Source organism: Branchiostoma lanceolatum, chromosome 8 (assembly GCF_035083965.1).
Source record: "Branchiostoma lanceolatum isolate klBraLanc5 chromosome 8, klBraLanc5.hap2, whole genome shotgun sequence".
Classification (NCBI taxonomy): Eukaryota; Metazoa; Chordata; class Leptocardii; order Amphioxiformes; family Branchiostomatidae; genus Branchiostoma; species Branchiostoma lanceolatum.
In genome coordinates this window covers 11113699-11136779 of record NC_089729.1, presented here as the reverse complement: position 1 = coordinate 11136779, position 23081 = coordinate 11113699, and the positions used below count along the sequence as shown (strand labels likewise).

The 23081-nt window shown below is 41.8% G+C and overlaps 2 protein-coding genes across 3 annotated transcripts; one reads left to right on the top strand and one right to left on the bottom strand.

The window, feature by feature from the left end:
- Window positions 1–695: 695 nt before the first annotated feature.
- Window positions 696–15951, bottom strand: LOC136439882 (DBH-like monooxygenase protein 1 homolog). 2 transcript variants are annotated; one of them, XR_010756592.1, is made up of 12 exons: window positions 15580–15951; window positions 12646–12978; window positions 12214–12300; window positions 11433–11627; window positions 10904–11006; window positions 10188–10354; window positions 9538–9723; window positions 9084–9143; window positions 8237–8370; window positions 6664–6844; window positions 5423–6004; window positions 696–2161 (listed from the first exon to the last, which is right to left on the bottom strand). XR_010756592.1 is itself a non-coding variant. In XM_066435539.1 (11 exons), the coding sequence occupies exons 1-11, from the start codon at window positions 15856–15858 to the stop codon at window positions 5798–5800; spliced, it is 1932 nt and encodes a 643-aa protein (XP_066291636.1). In that variant the 5' UTR covers window positions 15859–15951; the 3' UTR covers window positions 5329–5797. The 2 variants fall into 2 exon arrangements, 1 of the variants encoding a protein (XP_066291636.1); XM_066435539.1 differs by lacking the exon at window positions 696–2161 and having other exon boundaries at window positions 5329–6004.
- An 844-nt stretch (window positions 15952–16795) lies between these two features.
- Window positions 16796–21806, top strand: LOC136439885 (apolipoprotein D-like). Its single transcript, XM_066435541.1, has 4 exons — window positions 16796–18736; window positions 19721–19842; window positions 20351–20436; window positions 20593–21806. Exons 1-4 carry the CDS (start codon window positions 18611–18613, stop codon window positions 20817–20819), a joined length of 561 nt encoding a protein of 186 aa, XP_066291638.1. The 5' UTR covers window positions 16796–18610; the 3' UTR covers window positions 20820–21806.
- Window positions 21807–23081: the final 1275 nt, after the last annotated feature.

Below are 23081 nucleotides of genomic sequence, written 5' to 3'. Positions count from 1 at the left end.
ATACAAGCTCCTTCTTCCAGTTGGATACGGTCTTTGCAATCCATTGGGCCTGCTTGGAGGCTACCTGGAATACACCTATCTCACACGGCGGACATGATAGAATAGAAAACAAGGCCAATAAGGCAAACAAACAGAAATTATTCACAGATTTAGTTTTCCTCCCAACTAAAAAAGTTTTGAAATATTATATCAAATTATCAATATTATGGCTATTGTAATGCACAGAATTGGAACAGATACAGCAATTTAGAACCACATTGACCGATCTCATAGTCCCGCCCCCTTCCCTCAAAACGTAGAAATTCAAAATAAAAACATAGGAATGCTGATATCGATATTTCACCGACATGCAGCTATTTCTCTAATTACTATGCTATCATTTGTTGAAATGCTAATTGTGATGGACAGTCAGGATGGGTCCATTGTTTGCCACAATGGCCTCGTTTTCATACTATCATGTCTGCCGCGCGAGAATGATGTAGAGGCCGTATATGTGTATAATATAAACATGAACAACAATGAAAATATTTGACGGACGGGAAGTCACTCTCTCATTGGTGGAACCACCAATTGCCATTGTCTCATTGGTTGAACTGCAGCTGCTAATTGCTACTATATACCGATGAAAAAACTACCAACACACACAAAGACAAACGAACAAACATTCATACCAAAAAAATGAAACGCACGGGACGTATGATTTGCAAATGTCACATTGCTTTTTCCCATCTTGTTTGTATGTTTATCTCAAAATGATATAAATACAATTGTTCTTGAACATACTATATCTCCTTTTGTAGATATTATCAATAGTATTTCTCTACAACATTATCACAACAATGCAAAGAACATTCCGTGAACTTTATAGATATCACTGTAGAGTGTCACACAGCAACATAATGATATTTGAGCGAAAATCAAATCATCATCAAAATACTTTTAACATATGAATGAATCGGACTTGGCGGGGATTATAAAATACCGTACAAAAAAAAATATTCCGTAGCTCAGAAGTTACTTTTTAGATTGATAGATTGATAGTAGAGGAAATACCCACACCGCAAAAAAATCTGTTTAAGTCCCAAAACTAAACCTAAACACACGGGACGTATGCGTATGGTCTGCAAATATCACAATGTTTTTTTCGTTAAAGCTTCTTGTTTAAATGTATACCTACTAGTATATAACATGAATTCATGATTCTTAAAAACTAGTATTTCTCCTCTCTTAGATATTGTTAAAGGCACCCAGAGCATTTTATGAGGCTTGAAACTCGAATAAAAAAACTCAAATTTCTAGTCATTCCTACACATAGTAAGTTTCAATGTTACTATACCATTACATATGGACATTCAAGGAGCAAAGATACGACGTCGTTGTGTGGTGAGAAATTAAAGAAAATCCAAGCGCTAATGGAGTGATCCTGACTGTCCATCACAATTAGCGGTTCGACCAATGAGAGAGTGACTGCATGTCCGGCAAATATTTGCATTTTTATGTTTTTATTTTGCATTTCTACGTTTTGACGGAGGTGGGCGGGGCTATGGGATCGGTCTGTTACACTAGTCGCGTGATACTAAAGAGATCACCGTGTAGCTTATTTTTGTGCCGCTTGTGGACACTTTTGATATGAATTAATCACGCAATTGGGGTAAACAGCGGCATTGTTTGATAACAAAAAAGAAATCGCCAAAAATCTATATTTCAAACTATTCGCGTAGCCACGCGTCATTCTTTAAGTATTACTATCATGTACATTCCTGCAAAGTTATATTGATGAACATCGAAGCATAAGCCAAGGAGAGCGTTTTTTCTAAAAAAAGGGACGTGGCCTTATAAATCTTGATGACGTAATCATGACATCATACTGATTCGCATAAATTATCACCTTGCTATAAGGTACTACCTGAAAAAAATTAAGGTTGAGGAAGGTTTATAAAGCTTAAGAAAGGTTTTTTTCAAAAACATCCCAAAATTCCTCAGCCACCCTTAGACAATACCTTAAATGTCAATTTCATAAAGATTACAGCAACTAGAATATTTATAGTTTTCAAGCCTCATAAAATGCTCTGGGTGCCTTTCACAGTTTCTCTGTAAAACATTATCGCAACAATGCAAAGGAAATTCCATACGAGTTTACAATGACAATGACGTTTATTATCTTCACCGAGGAACTCGGGAAGATTATGTTTTTGGTTGAGCCGGCTGTTCGGTGGGTCTGTATGTATGTCAAGAGCATAACTCGGGAAACTTTTGATGGATCTTCATGATATTTGGTAGGTATGTAGTGGTTGTGCAAAGGAAGGTCAAGTTCAAAAATCGTTTACCTGGCGTTTTCCAACAGTACTGCAGCGGACTTTTAATTTTTTTGTGTTTGTATGTAGGCAAAAAAAGTGACGGAAACGTTGATGGATCTTAATGATTTTTGGTAGGTAAGAAGCGGCTGTGAGAATGGAGGTCAAGTTTAAAAAATGATTTATCTGGCGCTTTCCTACAGTACTGTAGCAGACTTTGAGTGTGTGTGAGTTTGTATGTCGCCAGGATAACTCGAGGGGCTGTTGACGGTTGTGCATGATATTTAGTGGATAGGTAGGGGTGTCAAAGAGGAAGGTCAAGTTCGATAATGGGCCTCCCAGCGGGTATTTGAGGTACTGCAGCGGAGCTTCAAAGTTTGAGGCCAAATTTTTTGGAGGCGTCAGGTTCATGATTTTTAGGTGGTAGATAGCTTCTGGGACGGCAAGTGAGTGGTGTAAATTGGGGGCCCCTAACTGCTTGTTTGGAACTGCAGTTGGCGTTTTTGTTGTTACCTTTGGAGACGAATAACTCCAGCAGGGATTGATGGATTATCATAATTTATGGCATGTGGATAGTTTCAGTGATGCTTTACATAATTAAATGTTTATCATGCAAATAAGGAGATAGTTTGCATAATAAATGAGGAAAGTTTATTAATCCCCCGAAAGCTTGTATTCAAATTTCATGCAAGTGCTATTGTAATGATTTTTAAGTGGTGTATAGCTCTTGGGGCAGGGAGTAAGTGATGTAAGTTTAGACCCCCTAGTGGCTTGCTTAGAACTGCAGTGGGCTTTTTTGATGTTACCTTTGCAGGCGAATAACTCGGGAAGGGTTTGATGAATTGGCATTGTTTTGGACAGGTAGGTTATTGAGGTAATGATTAACAAATATAGACGGATGAAATTGTAATCAGGTTCTAATTAAGTGGTGATAGAGGCTTTTTTTATAATTGCGTTAAAGTGCCTCTTGTCGACCTATATCTAAGGACAACACCTGCTTGTCAACAGGGCTGTGTAAAAAGATTGATGCTCTCTGGTGACCTCACTGTCACCGGTCAAATTACACTCCCGCTGTGAATGTAGCTATTATCAACAAACACAGGACTGTGCGGGGGCAAGTCAAAACAAACTTTGGACACGGCTTTTCTCTATTCGCCATTCTGTTTCAACTGCTCACGTGTGTAAATACAGGGCATGTTGCAAGAATTCTTTGCACAACATTTATGAGAAAACAAAAATGAAAATGTTGGCGATCAATGCATATAAGGAATTACTGTATGTGCAAGCAGCAGGCACTACAGAATGCATTATTCTAAGCTTTATGTGGTTTGTAAATGCCGTTGTATATACCACACTGGAAGTGGACCACAATCCTTCGTAGATGAGAGTAAGAAAAGGTTCTTGGCTTCTTGCACAGATAGTGAACATCCTCAAAACCAGGATAATCTTCAAAACAGACCCACGCTACCCATCAGGAGCGTTGCACGTCTTTAGGACCAACCCAGAAGCACACGAGCACAATATGCAACACCTGACTGAACTCCCCTCCAGGGTGTTTCACATTAAAGACAGAGACACAAAAAAAGATATCCTAAAACAGTAACAGGTCTCACAAATCTAACTGTCTAAAAAAAACAGGTGAAACAGGAGGCTTGAGAGAGATATTGTCAATAGCTGTAGGGCAAGAGTCATGGTCACTGCCAACGTTAACGTTTCAGACGAAATTATTAAGGGCGCATTCGCAACAGTAGGTGGGTATTGACAACACAGGTCATGATGTCCACACCATCCTCGTAAAATTCGACAGTGAAAGCAAATACAAGAAAGGTTTACCGAAATGCGGTACCCATCAAAAGACAATGGTCAGTTCTCCAATGGTTACGGCAAGCGGACGATCCAAGCACAACGAGAACAGTACCCTCTGTATTTGGCATGGGGCTGCACATAAAGTTTAAGGTAAATCACTGGACAAAATTGTTGTCCCCTATGAGCGCAAAGATCGTTTGTTCCCAGGTCAGTTATATTTTGCCTGAAGTCGTGTTGAGTTTGAACGGATTGTATCTATTGGGATTTGAACCGTATGCAATTACAATACTGCAAACCAAAATATATGTTCTTAAAGAAATGGAACGCCTAGAACAGCTGCCTGTGTTAAAGGTTACACAGCAACCTAACACAGAATACCACGATACTTGCATTAATGTAAAGTTCCTGAATATACTCCTACGCCGAACATCTAGAAGACATGAGAGCTGACAGATCAACACAACCGGTCGATGTCTTCTGTTTCGTGGAAACCTTCCTGAATGGCCAATAACAGACTAAACATTTTCTACCACAAGCAACGACATTTAGAGCAGACAGAAATGGAACAGGAGGAGGGGTAATGACTGTTGGTACACAAGACGCCAATCCTACACACCTCCGTATTTCAGCCGATGGAGTGAAGTGCATAGCTACAACAGTCACCAAACTATCGACCACAGTCAACAGCATTGACATCTACAAACCACACTCCTTACCTGAAGCAGCCTTGATCGATAGATTACAAAAAGTCATATATCTAACTTTCAAGTGACATCTTGACAATTTTCCTTGGATATTTCAATTTCGACCTCTTCCTCCCTAAATCCTTATTATCTGTAACGGGACAGTTCAAGCTCCCACCGCTGACAATAGTACCCTTCTATACCACGTTTACGTCCGTAGACATGTACAAGACAATATCAGAGTTACTGTTATGGACACATATAATACAGATCACGACATGGTCTGTATTGTCTTGATGATATAACAATTCAACAACAAACTGCTACTTAAGGTAATACTGCCCATACACACAAAGCTACATCTTTAACATGTTCTCCCTTGGCACATCATAATTCGAACGCTCTTCTAACAACAGCAATTATACTTACCTAGGCATTGATTGTAATACTGTATAAATTTCCTATCTGTTCATTTCCCACTGTACGTAACACACACATGTCAATTAATAGACTCAAATTAATGTATGAGGTAACATTCATGAACATGATAGATTTTTAAATGTAATAACTCTATAAAACACTCTTTATAGAAACCCTTGCTTATTCGGCGAAGATATGTGTTCGTGGAACTCTAGTTACATATACAAATGTCACTACATAGTGTTACACAGTACCCTAAAAATGTGTGAGCGAATCATCATCAGGAAAATACTTTTAACAAATGATTGAATTACTTTTTTGACATTGTTAGAATACCGTAAAAAAGGCAGTTCTGTAGTTTAGACGTTAGTGCATTTCCAAATTGATGGTAACATGTTACTAAAATGACTATGTATTCGACAGCAGAACATCCAGACCACAAAAAATCAGAAGTTCAAAAACTCTCTTGTATGTACAGAGTTCTTTTCTTGTATGTACAGAGTTATAATCACAAACATATTAGCCTTCCATGGAAAATGGTACAAAATTCATGCCGCCTCCGGTTAACGCCAATATGCCTTTCTTTTGATTATTTTACGGTTTCCAGACGGTGAGGACAAGCGCCACCATGCAGGCGAAAATCATCACTGCAGGCAGACCGGGACGCGATGCGCCAGAGCCATCCCCGACGACCACAGGTACACGGGTTGTCGCCTGTCCGGGTGGGGTCCTCCCGCTGCATATGTCCTCAGGGCCCGTCCTGATTCCACGCGGGAAGGGGAGGGCGGTGGCCAACGGTGTCTGTTCACAACGGGGATAAACACAATCAATCACTCATTAATGTAAGAGGAGCTGAGTTTTTTGTTTTTTACTAACTGCTCAACATTTCATAATTGATCATTATCTTTTTCCCATATATAGTATTCTATCCTATCAGCATTATTATCTCTTGTTTGGACGTCCTCTTTTTTTCTTTTCTTGTTTGAATATTATTTTTGTGTATCACTAGAATACGGTAAAAGAAAAAGATAAGACTACAAAGAAAGAACGTTCGGCATACTTTGAGGCGGACACAAATGGTCTACGATGCAATGACACATTATGCTAAGGTCCCAATTGGAAAAAGGGTAGTTTTCGGGCTTTTTCTCGGAACTTTCGAGCGTGAGCCCTACTTGGCCCCGTGGGACACCCTGTGGCTCCTGGGCTGTTTTTGGGCCCGGCCGTACCCCGAATCATTTGAACTCGAAAGTGAAATCAACGCGGGACCCGGAAACAAATAGACGTGAGCTAATCGTGCGAGCACCGTGAGGTACACCACAAGCACGCCCCATACCCGGCAGTCCACAGGGACAAATTTGTGGCTTCGGGGCTCGGCCCGGACTACACCCCCGACGGGCACCGGTGCAATTTGGAGCTATAAAGCATAACCTGCGTATTTACATTATCTTCGTACTACGTACAGTGTTAACAGTAGACTGGTGGGTGGCCCTACAGATGGTGTGGAAGGGCAGTGGGCCCTCCAGAAGAGACTTCGAGAACTGTTGTGCTTTCTCGTCCGTCCACGTCACGGTCTCCATCACCTCCCTGTACGTCTTGTTGACCAGGCGCTCCGGTGCCGTGATGACAAAGTTTCTGCCATCTCTGAAGTCAGCATAGAAACAACGATTTGCTTGTGACATCAATGACACTGAGATACAACATTCTTCTACCCAGAATCCGGCCGCTGCACCTATACAAGGTACCTTGTGGAGGCTCTGCTCAACCGGGATGAGGTTTTCACTTTTGCTGGCGTGGCCTCCAATCAACTGTCAGCCAATCAGAGAATCGGCTTTACCTGAGGAAAAAATTAAGGCGATTCTCTGATTGGCTGACAGGTTTTGGAGTTCACGCCCACAAAAGTGGAAATCTCGGCCCGGTTCGTGGTGTGCAGGTCACAGCCGAGGCTCTGCGTAGGAGAATAAGATGCAACAGCTCTTGCTTGATAACCTTCAACTAAGAATAAGTATCATTCAATGAACATAGACGTTTGTACAAGATACAATCTTCCACATGTCATTTCATATCGAACTTTACAAATCACGCTTCCAATTATTGATTCCTGCTAGCAATGCTAGGTAATCAAATTAGTTTCCGCCCATGACGTCACATGTAAAACGGCTGCCAGTTTGGAACCTATCAGCACGGCTCGTGAAAAACTTTCTTTTGAGAAGCAAAGAAAGGAAACATTCTAATAACTTGCAATTGTAAATATGCACGGTGATTATGCACTGTTTGCTAACCCCCCATGTAGTGTGGTGGTAGAGAGACTATGCACTGCATATGAGTTGCATCACTGAAACGTTAGTATTCCATTCCAAGTCACCAAGAGGGTTTTTAAATGACATTTCTAATTAGTTTGAATCAATTTGAATAAAAGAATATAGCTAAGTCACAATAATTGTAAATTTTTCCCAAAAAAAAGGAATATGAAAATTTGAATTCATTTGAATCCAATTAGATGTTTTAGAATAATTTGCAAATATCTATGTGATTCCTCTAAATTTCGAAATAAAGAGAAATGGTTACAACACTTTCTAAATAGTGGATTTGGGTAATTGCCCCCATAAAAGTAGGTGCTAATCCAGCCCTATTGTCTGTCTCTGTGTATTTTTAGATTTCACTGATGGACACTTGTAGGGCCTTTGTGCAAGCCATCTATGCATGGTGCCCAAACATAATTCGCAAAGATGTGTGAATTGCTTTCATCACAGCCCACTGACCCATTTAGAAAATGTTACAAAAACTATTATTTAGAAACTATAAGAAATATCAAATTCCACATCATTAATATTTCCAAAGTTTTACACAACCGGGCAAATGATTATAAAGTTGAAATGACATTCACAATATTTCCCGAAAGTATGAAATCTCCTAGACAAATAATTAAAGAATTGAAAACAGTTGTAAATGATGACAATGACAACACTTTTGGTGACTTGGAATGGACTATACATAGCACAGTGTAAAATGTTACTTTGCAATTAGGGAACTTACACTTGGAAGTTCTCCACGCCAGCAAAGCTAACCGTGCTGTACACGTTCGGCAGACTGTCGCAGAAGGTCAGGTTGAACCTCGGGTAGTAAGTGAGGAAGGCCTCACACATTTCCTCAGATGTTCCGGGACCACCCTGTTAGACAAGAGAAGATTCTTTTTATCTATACAACGTGCCAAAGATGCCCAAACTGTGCAAACAGATGTAGTAGGGGCATCATTTGAGCAACGCTTGTAGCTGGATGTCCCACCATTTACTGATCCATACACGTGGTTTATAGTGAAGAGGAAAATTGTTTGTAGGCCCGACTATCGAGAGAAATGACAATGTAGCGTAACCGCAACGGTTATGTGTAATATAGCTAGCCTACTTTGCAGGCCTTTGGCTGGCGGCCGAGTTTTTTTTCTGGGGGGGGGGGCTGATTCGCGAATTTCAACATATCGGGGCCAGGATCTTTTGCTTGAGAAGAAGGCGGCACTATAACCAGCTGCTGCCACGCCGTGTGTTAAACCGGTTAACGACGACGTCGACTTTTAAATGATCATTAGCAATTCATACATATTACAGATCCCAAATAAACATTTTTGACTTGTTTATCATATCATCAAATAGAGACAGTCTATTCTTATATCAGAAACGCCGATAGATTCTTTTCAAAACAAATTCATGTTGAACAGATTTCGGACAATGAAGAAAATTGGCTTCCAACGTCATATAGTCGGGGCTCTTTTTATGACGTTGCAGGCCAGGTGATAATCGCCTTTCTCGACATTTGTCAGCTGCTACTCATCATGAAGACTGTACAAAGAACGAGACACATTAGAGTTGTGAAAAAACATCCTACTTACGTATGTTATCTTGTCCTTTTCCGTGGAACGGTAAGTGCATTCTGTTACAAGAGTATCACCCTGAAAATACAAAGAAAAGGTAAGAAAGCTTGAAGACCACAGACTACAAAATGTATAAAAGGTTTTATCTGTAGATGGCGATTTGGATTAGGTTCACAACAGCAAATTCTGACGTTTTTCACCTAAGGTCTGTGTGTGCACGTGGTTATCAAAAATCGGGGAGAGTAGCCGGGGGCCTTCTTGGTGTGAGTGGATCGAATAAATCTGTCCGGATTTGCAGCGTGCACTGTTCAGTACAAACCTGGAGTGTTACTCCATGAGGCAATTTACCTATGCAATACAAGCAATAAAAATTCTTGTGCAATTCCGGTTATTCTTTAAAATCGGGCGTAAGATATGCTACTAAGTTCGCTCCTGAGGCTTCGCCAAAAAATAAACAGATGTTGAAGCTTACGGGATAGACGGTGACTTCCTCCTTCAGCATCCTGGTGAACTGCAGGTTGAAGTCGTAGTTGTCGTCCCGTGCGATCTCTATCTCCGTGCCGTTACGGATCAGCTTGGCGCTCATCTTCACCCCCAGCAGATGGGAGTGAAGTTCAAGGCCGATGATGTGGATGGGCTGTCCGAGCTCTTCCAGGAACTATTATTTACAGGAAAAACGTCAGAATGTGATCAGGGATCGCAGACTTCGCCCCCTCTCCCTTACTGCTTTTGTCCCGTTCTAGTGACAATAATAGCCACACTAATGACGCAAGGTGTACATGTTTGTTTGTTTGTTTGTTTGTTTGTTTGTTTGTTTGTTTGTTTGTTTGTTTGTTTGGGATGCTGTGTGCCATTGGTTTTTTCAATGGACTGTCAGTGGCAAGAAATGAGTGGAAATATAACTGCAAAGGCCAAACTTGCTGGAGTGACAGGAAGTACATGTCAGAGGTGACAGAACTTGACAGTCCAAATGGGTCCAATCGGAGAGACCACCAATCTACGCAATGATATTTTTTCTGGTCCGTCTTATGTCTGTCTCTGCCTGAATGTGTTTATGCAGTTATACATTCCTAATATGCTATTTTTACATGTGACGGCCGTTTATGGAGAAAATGTGCTCACCGCGTTCATACAGTTCGTGTTGCAGAATCCCGCCGACACGAAGCCCTCGGCGCGAGGTGGGACGACGTGGAATGGGGACACTTTCACGCCGACCTCCAGGATGCCGAGGTCGTTGTCCCTCAGCTCGGGCGAGAGAGTCAGTCTCAGCCCCGAACTGTCACGGATTCCTGGAAAATACCGGATATGTGGTGTCAGCAGGATGTGACGTCAATGTGACGTCACGTCGGACATATGTATACTGGTAGGCTAAACCGGGAAGAGACCTATTGATAGGTCGATAATCTGTCTTTCTGCCATAGTTATGATGGTTTCCAGGATGACGGGACTATAATGACAGTAGGATGTGAGTCAGCGTGACGTCACAGTGGTCGTACTGGTTGATTGAACCTGGAAGATACCCATGAATATGCATGTCTGTAATGTGCCATTCAAAGTTACGATACTGTAATTTAATCACGTATGCAAATAAACGCTTAAGTCGGCTTGAACCATCCAACATGGCGAACAACACTTACGCCATAGTCACGTGAGTGCAAGCACCCATGTGAGCTTCTATATGCAACTTTATACGGGTAATTAGTTAATTTAAAACAAACTACACCATAATCAGTTTTACAGTCCTAAGCCTAGTTATAAGAACAATCTAATGTAACGGAGAAAAGTCAATTGATGATAGCGTATGAAACTAGCAGGAGGAATCTTTGACAGTTTCTGACCTGATGTCAGCTGGGGGTTGTCGTAGTGCATCTCCATAAGTAGATAGCGGCTGTCGTCTGCGCCTCCGAAGGGGAACCCGACATGCTCTGGATACACAAATTCCTGGAGGGAAAAGAGACATTGAGAGTTACGAAAAATGATGAAAACAAATAGAATATGATCTCTAAAAACTAAAAACAAATGCCCTTTTTATTTGGTTGTAGAATCTGCTGTTTTTTTTTCTTTTCTGAATTCGTCTGTTATAGAGAGTACTAAGTGTTCTTGGACATTTGAATCAATGTTACCTCTTATATATGTACGTTATGAAACACACAGACACACACAAACGCACGCACGCGCGAGCACACACACACATACATAGAGAGAGGGAGTCCATGTTATCACATAATTATGCATAAGTCAACAGGATCAGGATGTTGCCAGTTCTCCTGACTTAAAGGTATGGACCGTCAAGCTTCTAGGGTGTCTGGCCAGCGGGAGGGCTGCTAGAACCTTGATGTACACTTGTACTGGCTATTTCATACCTACCTCTGCACCGATTGCCCAGGCTGCCACGAGGCTTCCGTCATAACATGGCCACCAGTCCATTGGCATGTTGGGACTACGGCACCGATGTCCTGGATGTTCCTCTGGCAGAAAAGTGACGTTTTTGTCCTTCTCACAACTGTAGATCAGCAGATGATGAGCCAAGCCTTCGTTACCAGGGGTGATAATGGGTTCGTACTGAAAAACGACACACAATGGCACACCATTAGGTCCATCCCCTGAGTCGTCCCCAAAAATGGCAAGCCCTATTACCACTTAATTTGCTACACTAAGTACAAAAATTAAAATGATATATTTCTCAACAAAAGTTATTAGAGTTCACAGAACCAGAAATCTGTAAATCTTTATTAAATAGATTGATAAACAAATGGATAAAGATAGATCCTGTTGGGAGTGATCTGTTCGCCATTCTACAAGCTCCTTTCCTAGACCCGTCATATTTTGTACCGAACAAGCTTCCCCGTGATTGTTTCCCTGATGGGTATAAGCTAAACGTTTCAAGTCAAATGTGAACAAACATCTGACATCACAATCCAGTTAGTTTAACCCTAAACATCTGAGTGGCTGTCAATGAGACTTGGTTTTCACTCTGGGGCAACATTTTCCACCGAAAATGGCATGCCTATATTGCAATACAGGCTTATAGATAGGCAGCACCAACTACAGCCTCGTTTTGGTGCATGATCCTGAGCTGACTTCGGGAAATTCAAAATAGCCGCCGTAATTGGCAAGAGGTTTATTGAAGTAAAAAAGGAAAAGATACCTTTATCATGTGGTGTTTGCTGGGCAGTTCGGGCATCTGAAAAATCTGGCACCAGTACGTCGTGTCTGTCCGGTCTGGAATGGCGACCTGGAGACAAATAAATCCAGAAATGACCCAGAAATAAAAAGAAAGGTGATATATATATGTATATACATGTATATATATTATGAATGACAGCCAGTAGGTAACCATCTGAGTCTCTTGCATCGCCTCAGTGCCCTCCTCGATCACGGGACCCCAATTTTACGTCCCTTCCGAATAACGAATGCAGCTCCAACAAGGATGCTCTTCCCTGGATTTGAACCAGGTGTCATGATAAGTGTCTAACTAACAACGCGATGAAAAGGGGTCAAAGACGCAGTAAAAAGCCTCCGTCCCTGAAGCGTCGCCAAAATAAAGAAACGAATTAAGAGTGACAAACGTAAGCCTTACGTTGTTCATCAAGAGGTCAACTGTTGTGTAGTTTGTTTCCGTGAAGTTTGGCGGCGCGATAATGTTGCTGAGAAGGACCGTGCTTCTGACCCCCCTGTTGGTCCCGTGGTAGGCCGGGCCGTTCACCCCAGACTCGTCCGCGGGGTCTTCGTCATGCCATGCCCACAACACCCGCATGGTGTCCTCGTTGATGACGCGGTCCTTGTCGTCACACGTCGTCAGCTTCCTGTTGAACCTCAGGACGGTGTGAGTCTCGTTCTCGTACCCAGACACCAGCTCCCAGTCCTGACTCTCGTCCACAGGGGGTTGTGCCTTTGCGTCTGCATACCGGTCCTGGAGTATGGTGAGAGAGAGAGAAGGAGAAAAAAGAATTTACACAGACGTTTATTTGATGGGACTGTCTGTGTAGTATACTAGCCCGACTAAATTGCTCTCCTAGCGGTCGGCCCGATGGTTACCGCGGAGGGGAATATCAAGTAACCCCTGCCAGCGAGCGACAGGCTATGTAGTATACCAACCTCCACCAGGCCTTCCTACGGGTATATAGATAGTCGAATTCGGCAAAAATATGGTGAATAGGTAATTGGCCAGGAGAGTCAGTCCGCTGGAAAGTAACATTTCGCCGTCAGTGAGAAAATGAAACAATATGTGGTAGCCAAACTCCCATGGCAAATCATGATCCATGCATTCAAGGCTGTTAATCTGGTAGAAACTGGTACATGTAGTATACAGTTATTTTTTTTCTTTGGATGAGGTCATAGTAATTGTATTTCGTGTCATTGTCTATATAGTGCAAAGCTGGAATGATCAACACTCAAAGCCGTATAACGTTAGAACTTGTGTGAAGCACTGAGTTTGCCGGCCCCCCCCGTGTACACTAAATGTCGGGCAGTAACTTTCTAGCGAGGTCCAATCATATGGCTGCTCGCAGGTCACCGAACGTCACCGACAATTAGCCAATGACGGCCGAGTTGTGGGTTGTTAACACCCCTTGTCTTATGTAAATGTTATCAACTCAAACCAAGCGCATTTGAGTTGTTATTCCCACTACTTCCATACGTATACATCTAGATCTAGATGATCTATCAGTTTGTAAAGTTAACTTTCACCACCAAAACGCGAAGAGACTGAAGAGATGAAGTTTTACAGCTTCAATGGCGCTGCACTAGCGCTAATGGAGCGCGGTCATTGCGGGAGGGAATAGATCCCGACGAGGGTGAAAGTCTTCGAGTCGACCGAACATTTCCCACCAAAAGCAAGCTCTCAAAGACGGGCCGCGTACGGAAATGGAGGGAAATCAAGTCCAAGCTTGTCTTGGGTCAGGATTTTGTGGCACATTGTGAGGCCCCAAATCACCGACTGCCCGCGAGAGAAGACATTGAACGGATTTTCCGGCAAAGTCACCTAAGAACGAATCCAGAGTGCGACAGCGGCGCGTCTTTGATTCACCGGCCATGACGCTTGGATGAGCCAGTCGCCGCATATGGCGTTATTCAAAAGAGCCGATAAACCCACTTTTGTTTATCATATTATGTATTACCTATGCATCTAGTTTTGTTTTTCCTTCGACACTGTACTTACCTTTGTTTGAATCTATACAGGCGCAGACTATTGTCAGCGAAACACGAAAGCGACATTACTTCCCTGTATTTTCTGATGACAATAAATGTTAAGTTTTGTATGTAACATTGTCTATCACCAAACATTATTTCCGTACATAAAATTTATCCCCATTTAGTTGTTTTATGCCTGCAGACCTCATGGTATTGCTGCCGCGCTCCGCCCACCAGGGAATGACCTATAGTACTTCATTTCTACTTAGTCTTCTGGTGGATACAAACTTGCAGCTAAACCCTCGCCAATCTCGCCACAACCATCCGAACTCTTTCAAAGCAATCCCCTTTCACAAAGACTGCTACAGATTCTGCTATTTCCCACGAACTAGAAACAGAACGCTTTGCTGTCCCGACGGCTGACTAAGCTATGAGAGAGAGAGAGAAAGATAGAGCACAGATTGGAACTCATTACCATACTCAATAATACAGGAACCAGATCCAGAAAAGTTATAGGGGGACGTCGCAAACCACCTGAGGAAACACTAATAAGTGCACTACTACCCCTGGACGTTTTTCCACAACCAAGGGGAGTTGTTCAGAATACCAACAAGAACAAGAACTGAAACACACGTCCGAGTCATGACAATCTTATGAGGAAATGTCTTTTTCCCTCACACATAAAACAACTAAATGGGGATAATAAAGAAAATTATTTGAATCAACCTGGACATGCATTGTGTCTTAATACGATGTAGTATGATTCTAATCATACAACACTTTCTTGTGTCTTATATAGCTTAGAATCTACGTGTAGATCGTACTAGATCTATTCAACTAGCCAATAGTCTTACACAATGTTTATCTGTCCTACGTTGTAACTTAAGCTTTAACAGTGGTTGTGCCAAATAATGTGACCTGCGTTGACTTTTGACATGCATCGTTCACTGGATTTTGGCAACAGTCCATGCGTCTGGTCGCGCCTGATACATGTATTGAGACATGTATGCCATTATTGACTGTACCATTTGAGTGTACCGTCTCCACTAAACGGGTTCTGCGGTCAAGTTACAGCGTATTTACAACGGTAAATACACTTATCAATTTCGGGTTAAACATGACAATGGCGCAGTCTTTCAGTCAAGTATGTTCTTCGCAAACGTAATTACGTCTTTTCCAGACCGTTACAAGAACGAGAAACTCTGCAAAGCGTCGATTTTTTAAATTTCTTGTCGCAACCACTGGAAGAATCGTCCTTTGAGTTAGATAAACTACGTTTTGTACTCTAAAGAAGAAGAAAAAAAAGAACGTATTCTGTTACTGAATCAGATGCAGTAAAAAAAATATGCAAATCTGTTTTTACAAGAAGATTTGAACTCACTGTCAAGTGCGCAGTCCCGTCTTTGACCCAGCCGATGGCGATGTCGGATCCCGGCATGCCTCCGTTCGGGGACAGACCCAAGCCGACCCACCCTGTCGTCTGCACCCGGGCCTCGAACTCGATCTTCTCGTCGTCAAACTTCCAGAGCAGTTCGAACTTTCCCTCCTCATCCAGAGCCTCGTGGTGATTGAAGTCACCATCGGCATTGACAAGTTGACCAGAAAGGGCGAACGTAGCCGCTAAAATTAGGAAAAACGAGCTACAAACGACTTTCTCCATGCTGTTGAGACAACTCTGTTCACGTCGTTCTTGAAAACGCCTCAGTTGTGTAGATGTGCCGCAGGTCTCCGTGCAGGTGTGTTTTATATCTGGGAACCTGCATTTGGGACGAACCACTGGTGGAGTCATGGAGGGGTGAAGGGAATTTCATTGACATTGATAAAAGCTTGTGCGCATAAGATTGTTGCGATATCATACTTTTTCCCCCACAACTTCGTAGGAACAATGCCGATATATATGACAAAAAACAAAATACATCTGCTTTCTGCTAGAAAAAAAAGAGTTCACTATATCAATGCCACGACATGACACCCCCGTATAAATGCAGGCCCTGACCGCACGTTCAGCTCCTGCCCGCGCGGTCATTAGCCCCTGCTCGCGAGGTAATTAGCTCCTTCCCGCGCGGTCATTAGCCCCTGCTCGCAAGGTCATTAGCTACTGCCCGCGCGGTACTCCTGGCGCACTGCCCGCACGGCCTCAGCTCCTGCCCGCGTCTTTGTGCCCTCCCGGTCATCGAACTCCTACTGCACGGCCTCAGCTCCTGACCGCACGGCCCAGCTGCTAAACGCACTACAGCAAAATCGTCAGGCCGAAAAAGTTTTCAAGTTGCCCGCTTTCGGACAGTTGCAGCACGACATGCGAATGATCTTGTAGCGCAGTCTTGGGTTATAAGTAACATGCAATACATGAAAACAAAGATTTCCACAAGTTTGCGAGCTTGGACACAATGGTGAAACCTGACGTTTCCTCGCTGTTCTGAAGACTTCTCCAAGCACAATTGCAACCGTCTTTTTTTTTTTTTTTATCTATGCGGTGGGCGCTGAGGTAGGCGTTAACTTTGCATGTAAAGTTCTAAGAGTCCTTTGTGTTCACAATGTCCTGTGGGAGGCTGTTCCACAGCTTAACTGCATAACTTGTTCTATTTGTGGTACCAAAGGTTTGTTGGTCGCCTTTTTGCATATACACATTTACATGTAGTTATGTTCGTTCGACGCCCGTCCCCTTACGGAGTATGACGGCCCAACACCCGCTACTTTTTGGCGAAGCTTTAGGAGCGAGCCTAATAGTATATTTTATTGAGATAACCCCGTACCCCCCGTCGTGTTACTACCCTGATCAGGGGGTGCATGAGGGCTCCAGTTTCTTGATCGGTGGTTTTGCCCTGCCGTATATCGACACTGTCAGAATCAGGTGACTGCAGTACTGCAGCCGACCGCAAGTTTTGTCCTCTCTCTCTCAGCCTACACGCATCATCATCATATCTCAGCTCAGCCTACACTGAAGCCTATCACAGCCTACGCTCACATTAGAAAAATCTATATGCTTTAAAATATCCATTACGTTTGATTCATGAAAATATGCGCATACATGCTTTACGGAAGCGTTACATATCAAATTCCCTGTAGTGTCTGTCAAATTAAGGAGGTTAAATGTATTTAACCTCCTTGGTCCAATATCACATTTCATCATTTCCTTCAGCAAAACAAGAGATTAAATGGCAACTGTGATAATTGCGGAGATAGATATATCAGAGTTGAGACATTTTATATGTTCAGGCTAGGCGATAACAACTTCGCAGTTGTACTACTTTAGGTGACTGTACATTACACCCAGATGCACGCTCAGAACGTCTTGGTCGCGGTGCCGCATGGAAGTGGTGCAATTCCTTCCAATACCGTGTAGGGGCGTCGTTGCCCCACGTTGAGTAATCTCAGAAAGAATTTTTTTAAACTCTATACTTGAGATCAGTTCCACAATAAAACTCATCAAAAGTCAAGGATCTACAAATTACAGATAACTTGTTGCCCAAAATCAGGGTTCGAAACATTGCCACTGAAACAGGTAGCTACATTGTAGGGTGTCATAGTATCCTTGTTTTCGTGTGGATAAGTCGCCGTGAGGGTCATTTTAAAAATGGCGGCGGGATTGTGAAACTTAAGTATTGTCTCATGATAACTTTTTTGCTGATCAAGCTGTTTCAAGTTGTTCCACTGGAGGCTAACTGAAGTATCAAAGATGCGGAGACAAACAAGACTGCACATAAAAAGCGTTGGGGTCTGGCAGTTAAAGTGGCAGTTGCGTAAAGTGTAGCCACAGAAAGAGTCAAACAATAAATCCAAGGACCTCACCGTTTGGAGTTTGTACCCATGATGCTTGCTCAGGGGCTGATAGTCATAATTGGTTGTGTCGTTTCAGCGTTTTGTATCATATAAGACGTGAATTTTGCAGAGAATAAAACATATGTTTGCTACTCCAATGGAGAACTAATTGAATTTCAAAATTCATCGTAAAAATAGAATACGCATTACAATAGAGGAAATTTCTTCCTTGATATATTTTTATACAAGGAAATTCCGCATTTTGGAAACCGTTAGTTAAAATATGCAAATAAAACGTTCTGATCATTTCTGTTCTTTATTACGTGCTGTAAATACAGTAATGAAACAATTCATATTTTTTTATAATCCAATAATGTACCATTTTGGTATTCCATTTGTGCCAGATGATATACAATTCAGTAAAATTGATAACCTCTGTATCCAAAATATGGCCCCCTCCCTTCGTCTTGATTGGCTGACTCACCTAAGCTATTTCCATTCTAATTACTATTTAAATCGTGTTTCGTAACGAATTACCTCATCAACGACATGTGACCTACTTCAGGTTATACAACAGGACAGGGGCGTGATTAGACCATTCGACGTGTCTTCTTCATGCGTGTTTCACATTCGTGTACGGCACAGACCCCAACATGGCGTTCCTCCCCCTGCTCCCGTTAGCTGTGGCTCTACTGTCTGTAACCTACGTGGAGGGACAAGTACCGGGCTTCGGTGAATGTCCAACGGTGCAGGTACAACACGACTTTGACCTCAGCCAGGTGAGAAAAACTTCACATTTTTGTCGTCTTCCTTTTTACCTGTATACGTAGAATTTAGGGCCTGGGCGATTTTTTTCACACAACGGTTGCCTGTCCGATGGCTGATGAATTTTCCGCGCTATAAAACATCGTATATTGTATATGAAGGCACAACTTGTGAGCAAAAGCCTTGCCTCAAATACCGTACAAGAACTAGTATACATCCTCTCTTCTAATAATAATAGTAATTATACTTCTGAATTTGTGTAAAAGTACCAAATTTGGCACACGTGTAGTTCCCGCTATGAAGCTGGGCTATATAGTGTCATATATGCCGTTGTGCAACAACTTACTACGTAGGGGGCAAAGGTTATTTGTATAAATGATGGTTATTCAATCACCTCTCCAGTGGTCTTCGGTTTATTTTTTGTTCCTTTCGGTGTAACGGAGATTCCTGGCATAAATGCAAGCTATCTGTCCTCTGAGTAGCATACAGCCCGGTTTGAGGCTGTCTTATGCTACGTTCACATTTGTACCGCGGTTGCAGTCCCAGCCAAGCCCCGAAGCCACAGATTTGTTCCGGTGAACTGCCAGATACATGGGGGGGGGGGGGGTACCTCTCGGTGTGCTCACGATTAGCTTACGGCGTCTATTTTTTTTACCAGATCCTGTGTTGATTTTAACTCATAGTTAAAAGAAATCCGGGGCCCGGTCGGGCCCAAAAAACAGGCCAGTAGCCACAGGGTGTCCCACAGACCCACGCATGGGCCACGCCCGAATGTGAAAAAAAAGCCAGTAAACTACCCGGCGGGGCCCCTTTCACCAACTGTGACAGACGCATGCGTGGATATCGAACTACCTCACCCACCCGATCGCGAGGTAATTCCATGACCCCTCCACCCAGCCCCTTGGCCTATACTATGTTTCGTAATCGCTATAAGATACTAAGATAGACTTTTGTGTGCCGCTTGTTTGTTGATTGTGAATTTCATGGCATTGTTTCAGTACCTTGGCCTATGGCATGAGATTGAGAAATTCCCATTTGTCTTTGAAGCGGGTAAATGCGTCACAGCTAATTACACATTGAAGTCAGACGGACACATAAGGGTGGAGAATTCAGAGAATGTGTAAGTATAGCCAACCGTTTCTCATGCCTTTTACTCGTTGTGATAGGTTGTTGGCACTCACGTGACTATGACGTAAGCATTGTCCGCCATGTTGGATGGTCAAACATTGTCGTTACAGGGTAAAATCAAAGTTGAATACTAGTACAGGTATGTAAATTATAGCTAGTCAACTAACTACTATATTATTCATATACACATTTACCATGTACCATTGATCTATGTAGTACAAGAATACGGCTGCTGTGAAGAAAGACATGATTAGAATTATTCGTATGCAGATTTTTAGAATAATTTGAGTCTGACAACGGATTCTTTAATTTCAGCTTTAAACACAAATGTTTTTGGACAGACATTCGACTGTACAACTCGAGTCTTTGTCAAGGAACTAGTGGCTGTACTGTTGACTGACTCGTGGTTCAAATGTGGATCAAATATACCAGGTAGTTTGTGACGTCCCCCGTCTCTCGTTATAGCCGTGCGTCATATTGGACACTCTCTTTCTTTTCAGGAACGGACAGGTGCAGGTTGCCGTCGGCGATGCTTATAGCCCTGACACAAAAGAGTCGGCTAAACTGCTCGTTCGATTTTACGACGGTGAGAAATACTGAAAAAATTATTTTGTCAATCTTCAAAAACTCTTATAGTCCAGTTTTTACGTCACAATGTTTTTGTACATTTTTATTCTATGATATCACTTGATATGATTAATAAGCTAGACATCATATATTCAACGTGTTGTTCAATTTACAGCTACCCCATATGGTGACTACTGGGTTCTGAAGACTGACTACAAGACCTACACCCTCATATGGTCGTGCGGGGGTCTTCTCGGTTTCGGTAACGTCCAACTCGCATGGATTCTCGCGAGAGAGCGCGAGCTCGACCCATCAGTGATCGACGAGCTGCACAAGCTGGCGGCCGGATACGGAATTGACGTCGGTCATTTTAGAAAAATGGATCAAACCGGATGCATTTAAGCTTTGTTTTACTGTTATTTCACGGTTTTGTCATTAAATACAATAAAACCAAAGTAAATTAAATATTTTGCCATTACTGACAGTTAAGTAAAAAGTACCCTGTGATAAGAGCCAAATTATAATAATACATTCATGATGGCTTATGGATCGTAAAAATAAAACAGCTCATACCAACAGCCAACCTAATGTGTCTTAATTTTTCTATTGTATTCTAAAGCTTAAGGATAGGTCTGACTGACTGACAACAGTATAAAAAGTCGAGGTGATGTTTTCATATAAGCACTCTGAACATTATAGGACTTTTCCTTCAGGTGTATTCCATCAACATCAAAGTGATTTCCCCATTCAGAAACAATATCACATAATAATAATACTTATAGTACAATACAAATGAGTTGCCAAAGTACAATGTATTTGTTCAGCCTAAACTTCCCCAGTCAGCGATTGCATTTGTTTATGCAAGCAAGGACACGAGGCCATGTTACGCAATAATATACTTAGCAAGCTACTGGACAGATTTTGGAATTTCCAAATCCAGTTGCTTGAGTAACTGCTTTCTTGATCTTGTGCAATCTTATTACCTGGATGTCTAACCTTCATCGACGTGAAAAGGCGTGTTATGTGAGGTAACTGAGCCTATGGTTAAATAGACTTGCCAGTTTATGATAGCACGAGGAACGTACATGTAGATCACTTAATGACAAAACCAATTTTGTTTTTAGACTAGCGTTATGATTTCCTGGTAACGCATGGTTCATATTGTGTTACACTCCTCTTTAATTCGAGAAACAATGGTAGTACGGCTTAAGGGCTTATTCGGTGTGTTTGCCAAATGTGTGTAAATCAACCCTTATCAGACCAACGTAAAACATTTTACATCACGATTGACACAACAGCATGTGACTCCTTGTGGCATCGGGCATTCTAGTTGTAAGATAGATTAGCTTTGTAGTATTGTTGTTTAACCGTTCGTGGCATATCACTGTACAATGTACAATTGTCGAGCAATACAGTTTATGCGTTCATTCAAGCGTTATGTAATTGCATCAACGGGAAAATCGAACAACACCCCCCCCACACACACACACACACACAGACACAGCACCCCACCTTCAACAAAGATGGCTGACATCTATGGCCATGATGGCCTATCCAAGGACATCATAGTGTTTCTAAGCGTTTTGATTGGTTAATGGGGACGCATCAAATAAAGACAATCTTAACCATTAACAATGTCCTGATAGGCTGAATATGTAAATTATTCAGTTATCATTGGATTTATACACTACATAAAAAGTGACAATTATATCGGCTGAGTACCACGCGTAGCTTTTCCACATCTTACCCCTCATCCAACCGACACATTTTTGCGACGAATCTGGACCCCATTTTGTTTTGCCCCCTGAATACAGTTCTGGTGGATCTTTTTGTAATCGTTGTACATACACATGTATACTGTTTCAATGATGTATGGAAAATATTTTGACAAGTTCTGGTGTCAATGATTTATGCTCATTATCATAGTTTATGCAGAAAATAAGGAGAACCCATTGCTTTAAAAATCTACACTGCTCTCCTTCTTTCAACAGTTCCAGTGCCCTATCATTTGACTTAACAATAATATTGCTTCAAAAATCATTCTTATAGCACTAGAATATTATCGAATAAGTGATATTAGAATTCATGTAAAAAATAGATAATGCATCAACTAAATGCATTACCTAATTATGCATAATAGAGTCCATTCCAAGTCACCAACAGGGTTTTGTGATAATATTTGTAATACGTTGATGAAGGTTAGACATATTTGTAATAACATTGAAAAATTTCTAATAAAAGAATATCTAACTGACAATAGTTCTAATTTTTTTCTAAAAGATTGAAGACAAAAATTTGAATTTATTTGAATTCAATTAGATGATTTAGAAATATTCAAAAGTAACTGCACAAAAATCTCTGTATTTATAAACATCTATGTGATTCTTTCACTTTTAGAAATATTTACGAAACATGGTAGAAAATGGTAGACTAGTGATTGATCCCATAAAAGAATGTGCTAATCCGACCCTTCTGTCTGTTCTTGTACTTCTTTAGATTTCACTTCAGGACACTGCTTGGTCCTTTGTGGAAAGCATTCTTCCCTCTACTTCTCAAGGATGTGTGAATTGCTTTCTTCCCAGCACTCTGACCTAATTACAAAGATGATACAAATAATGGTAAAAAATGGTAAGAAATGTAGAAAATGGTGAATAATGCTAACGT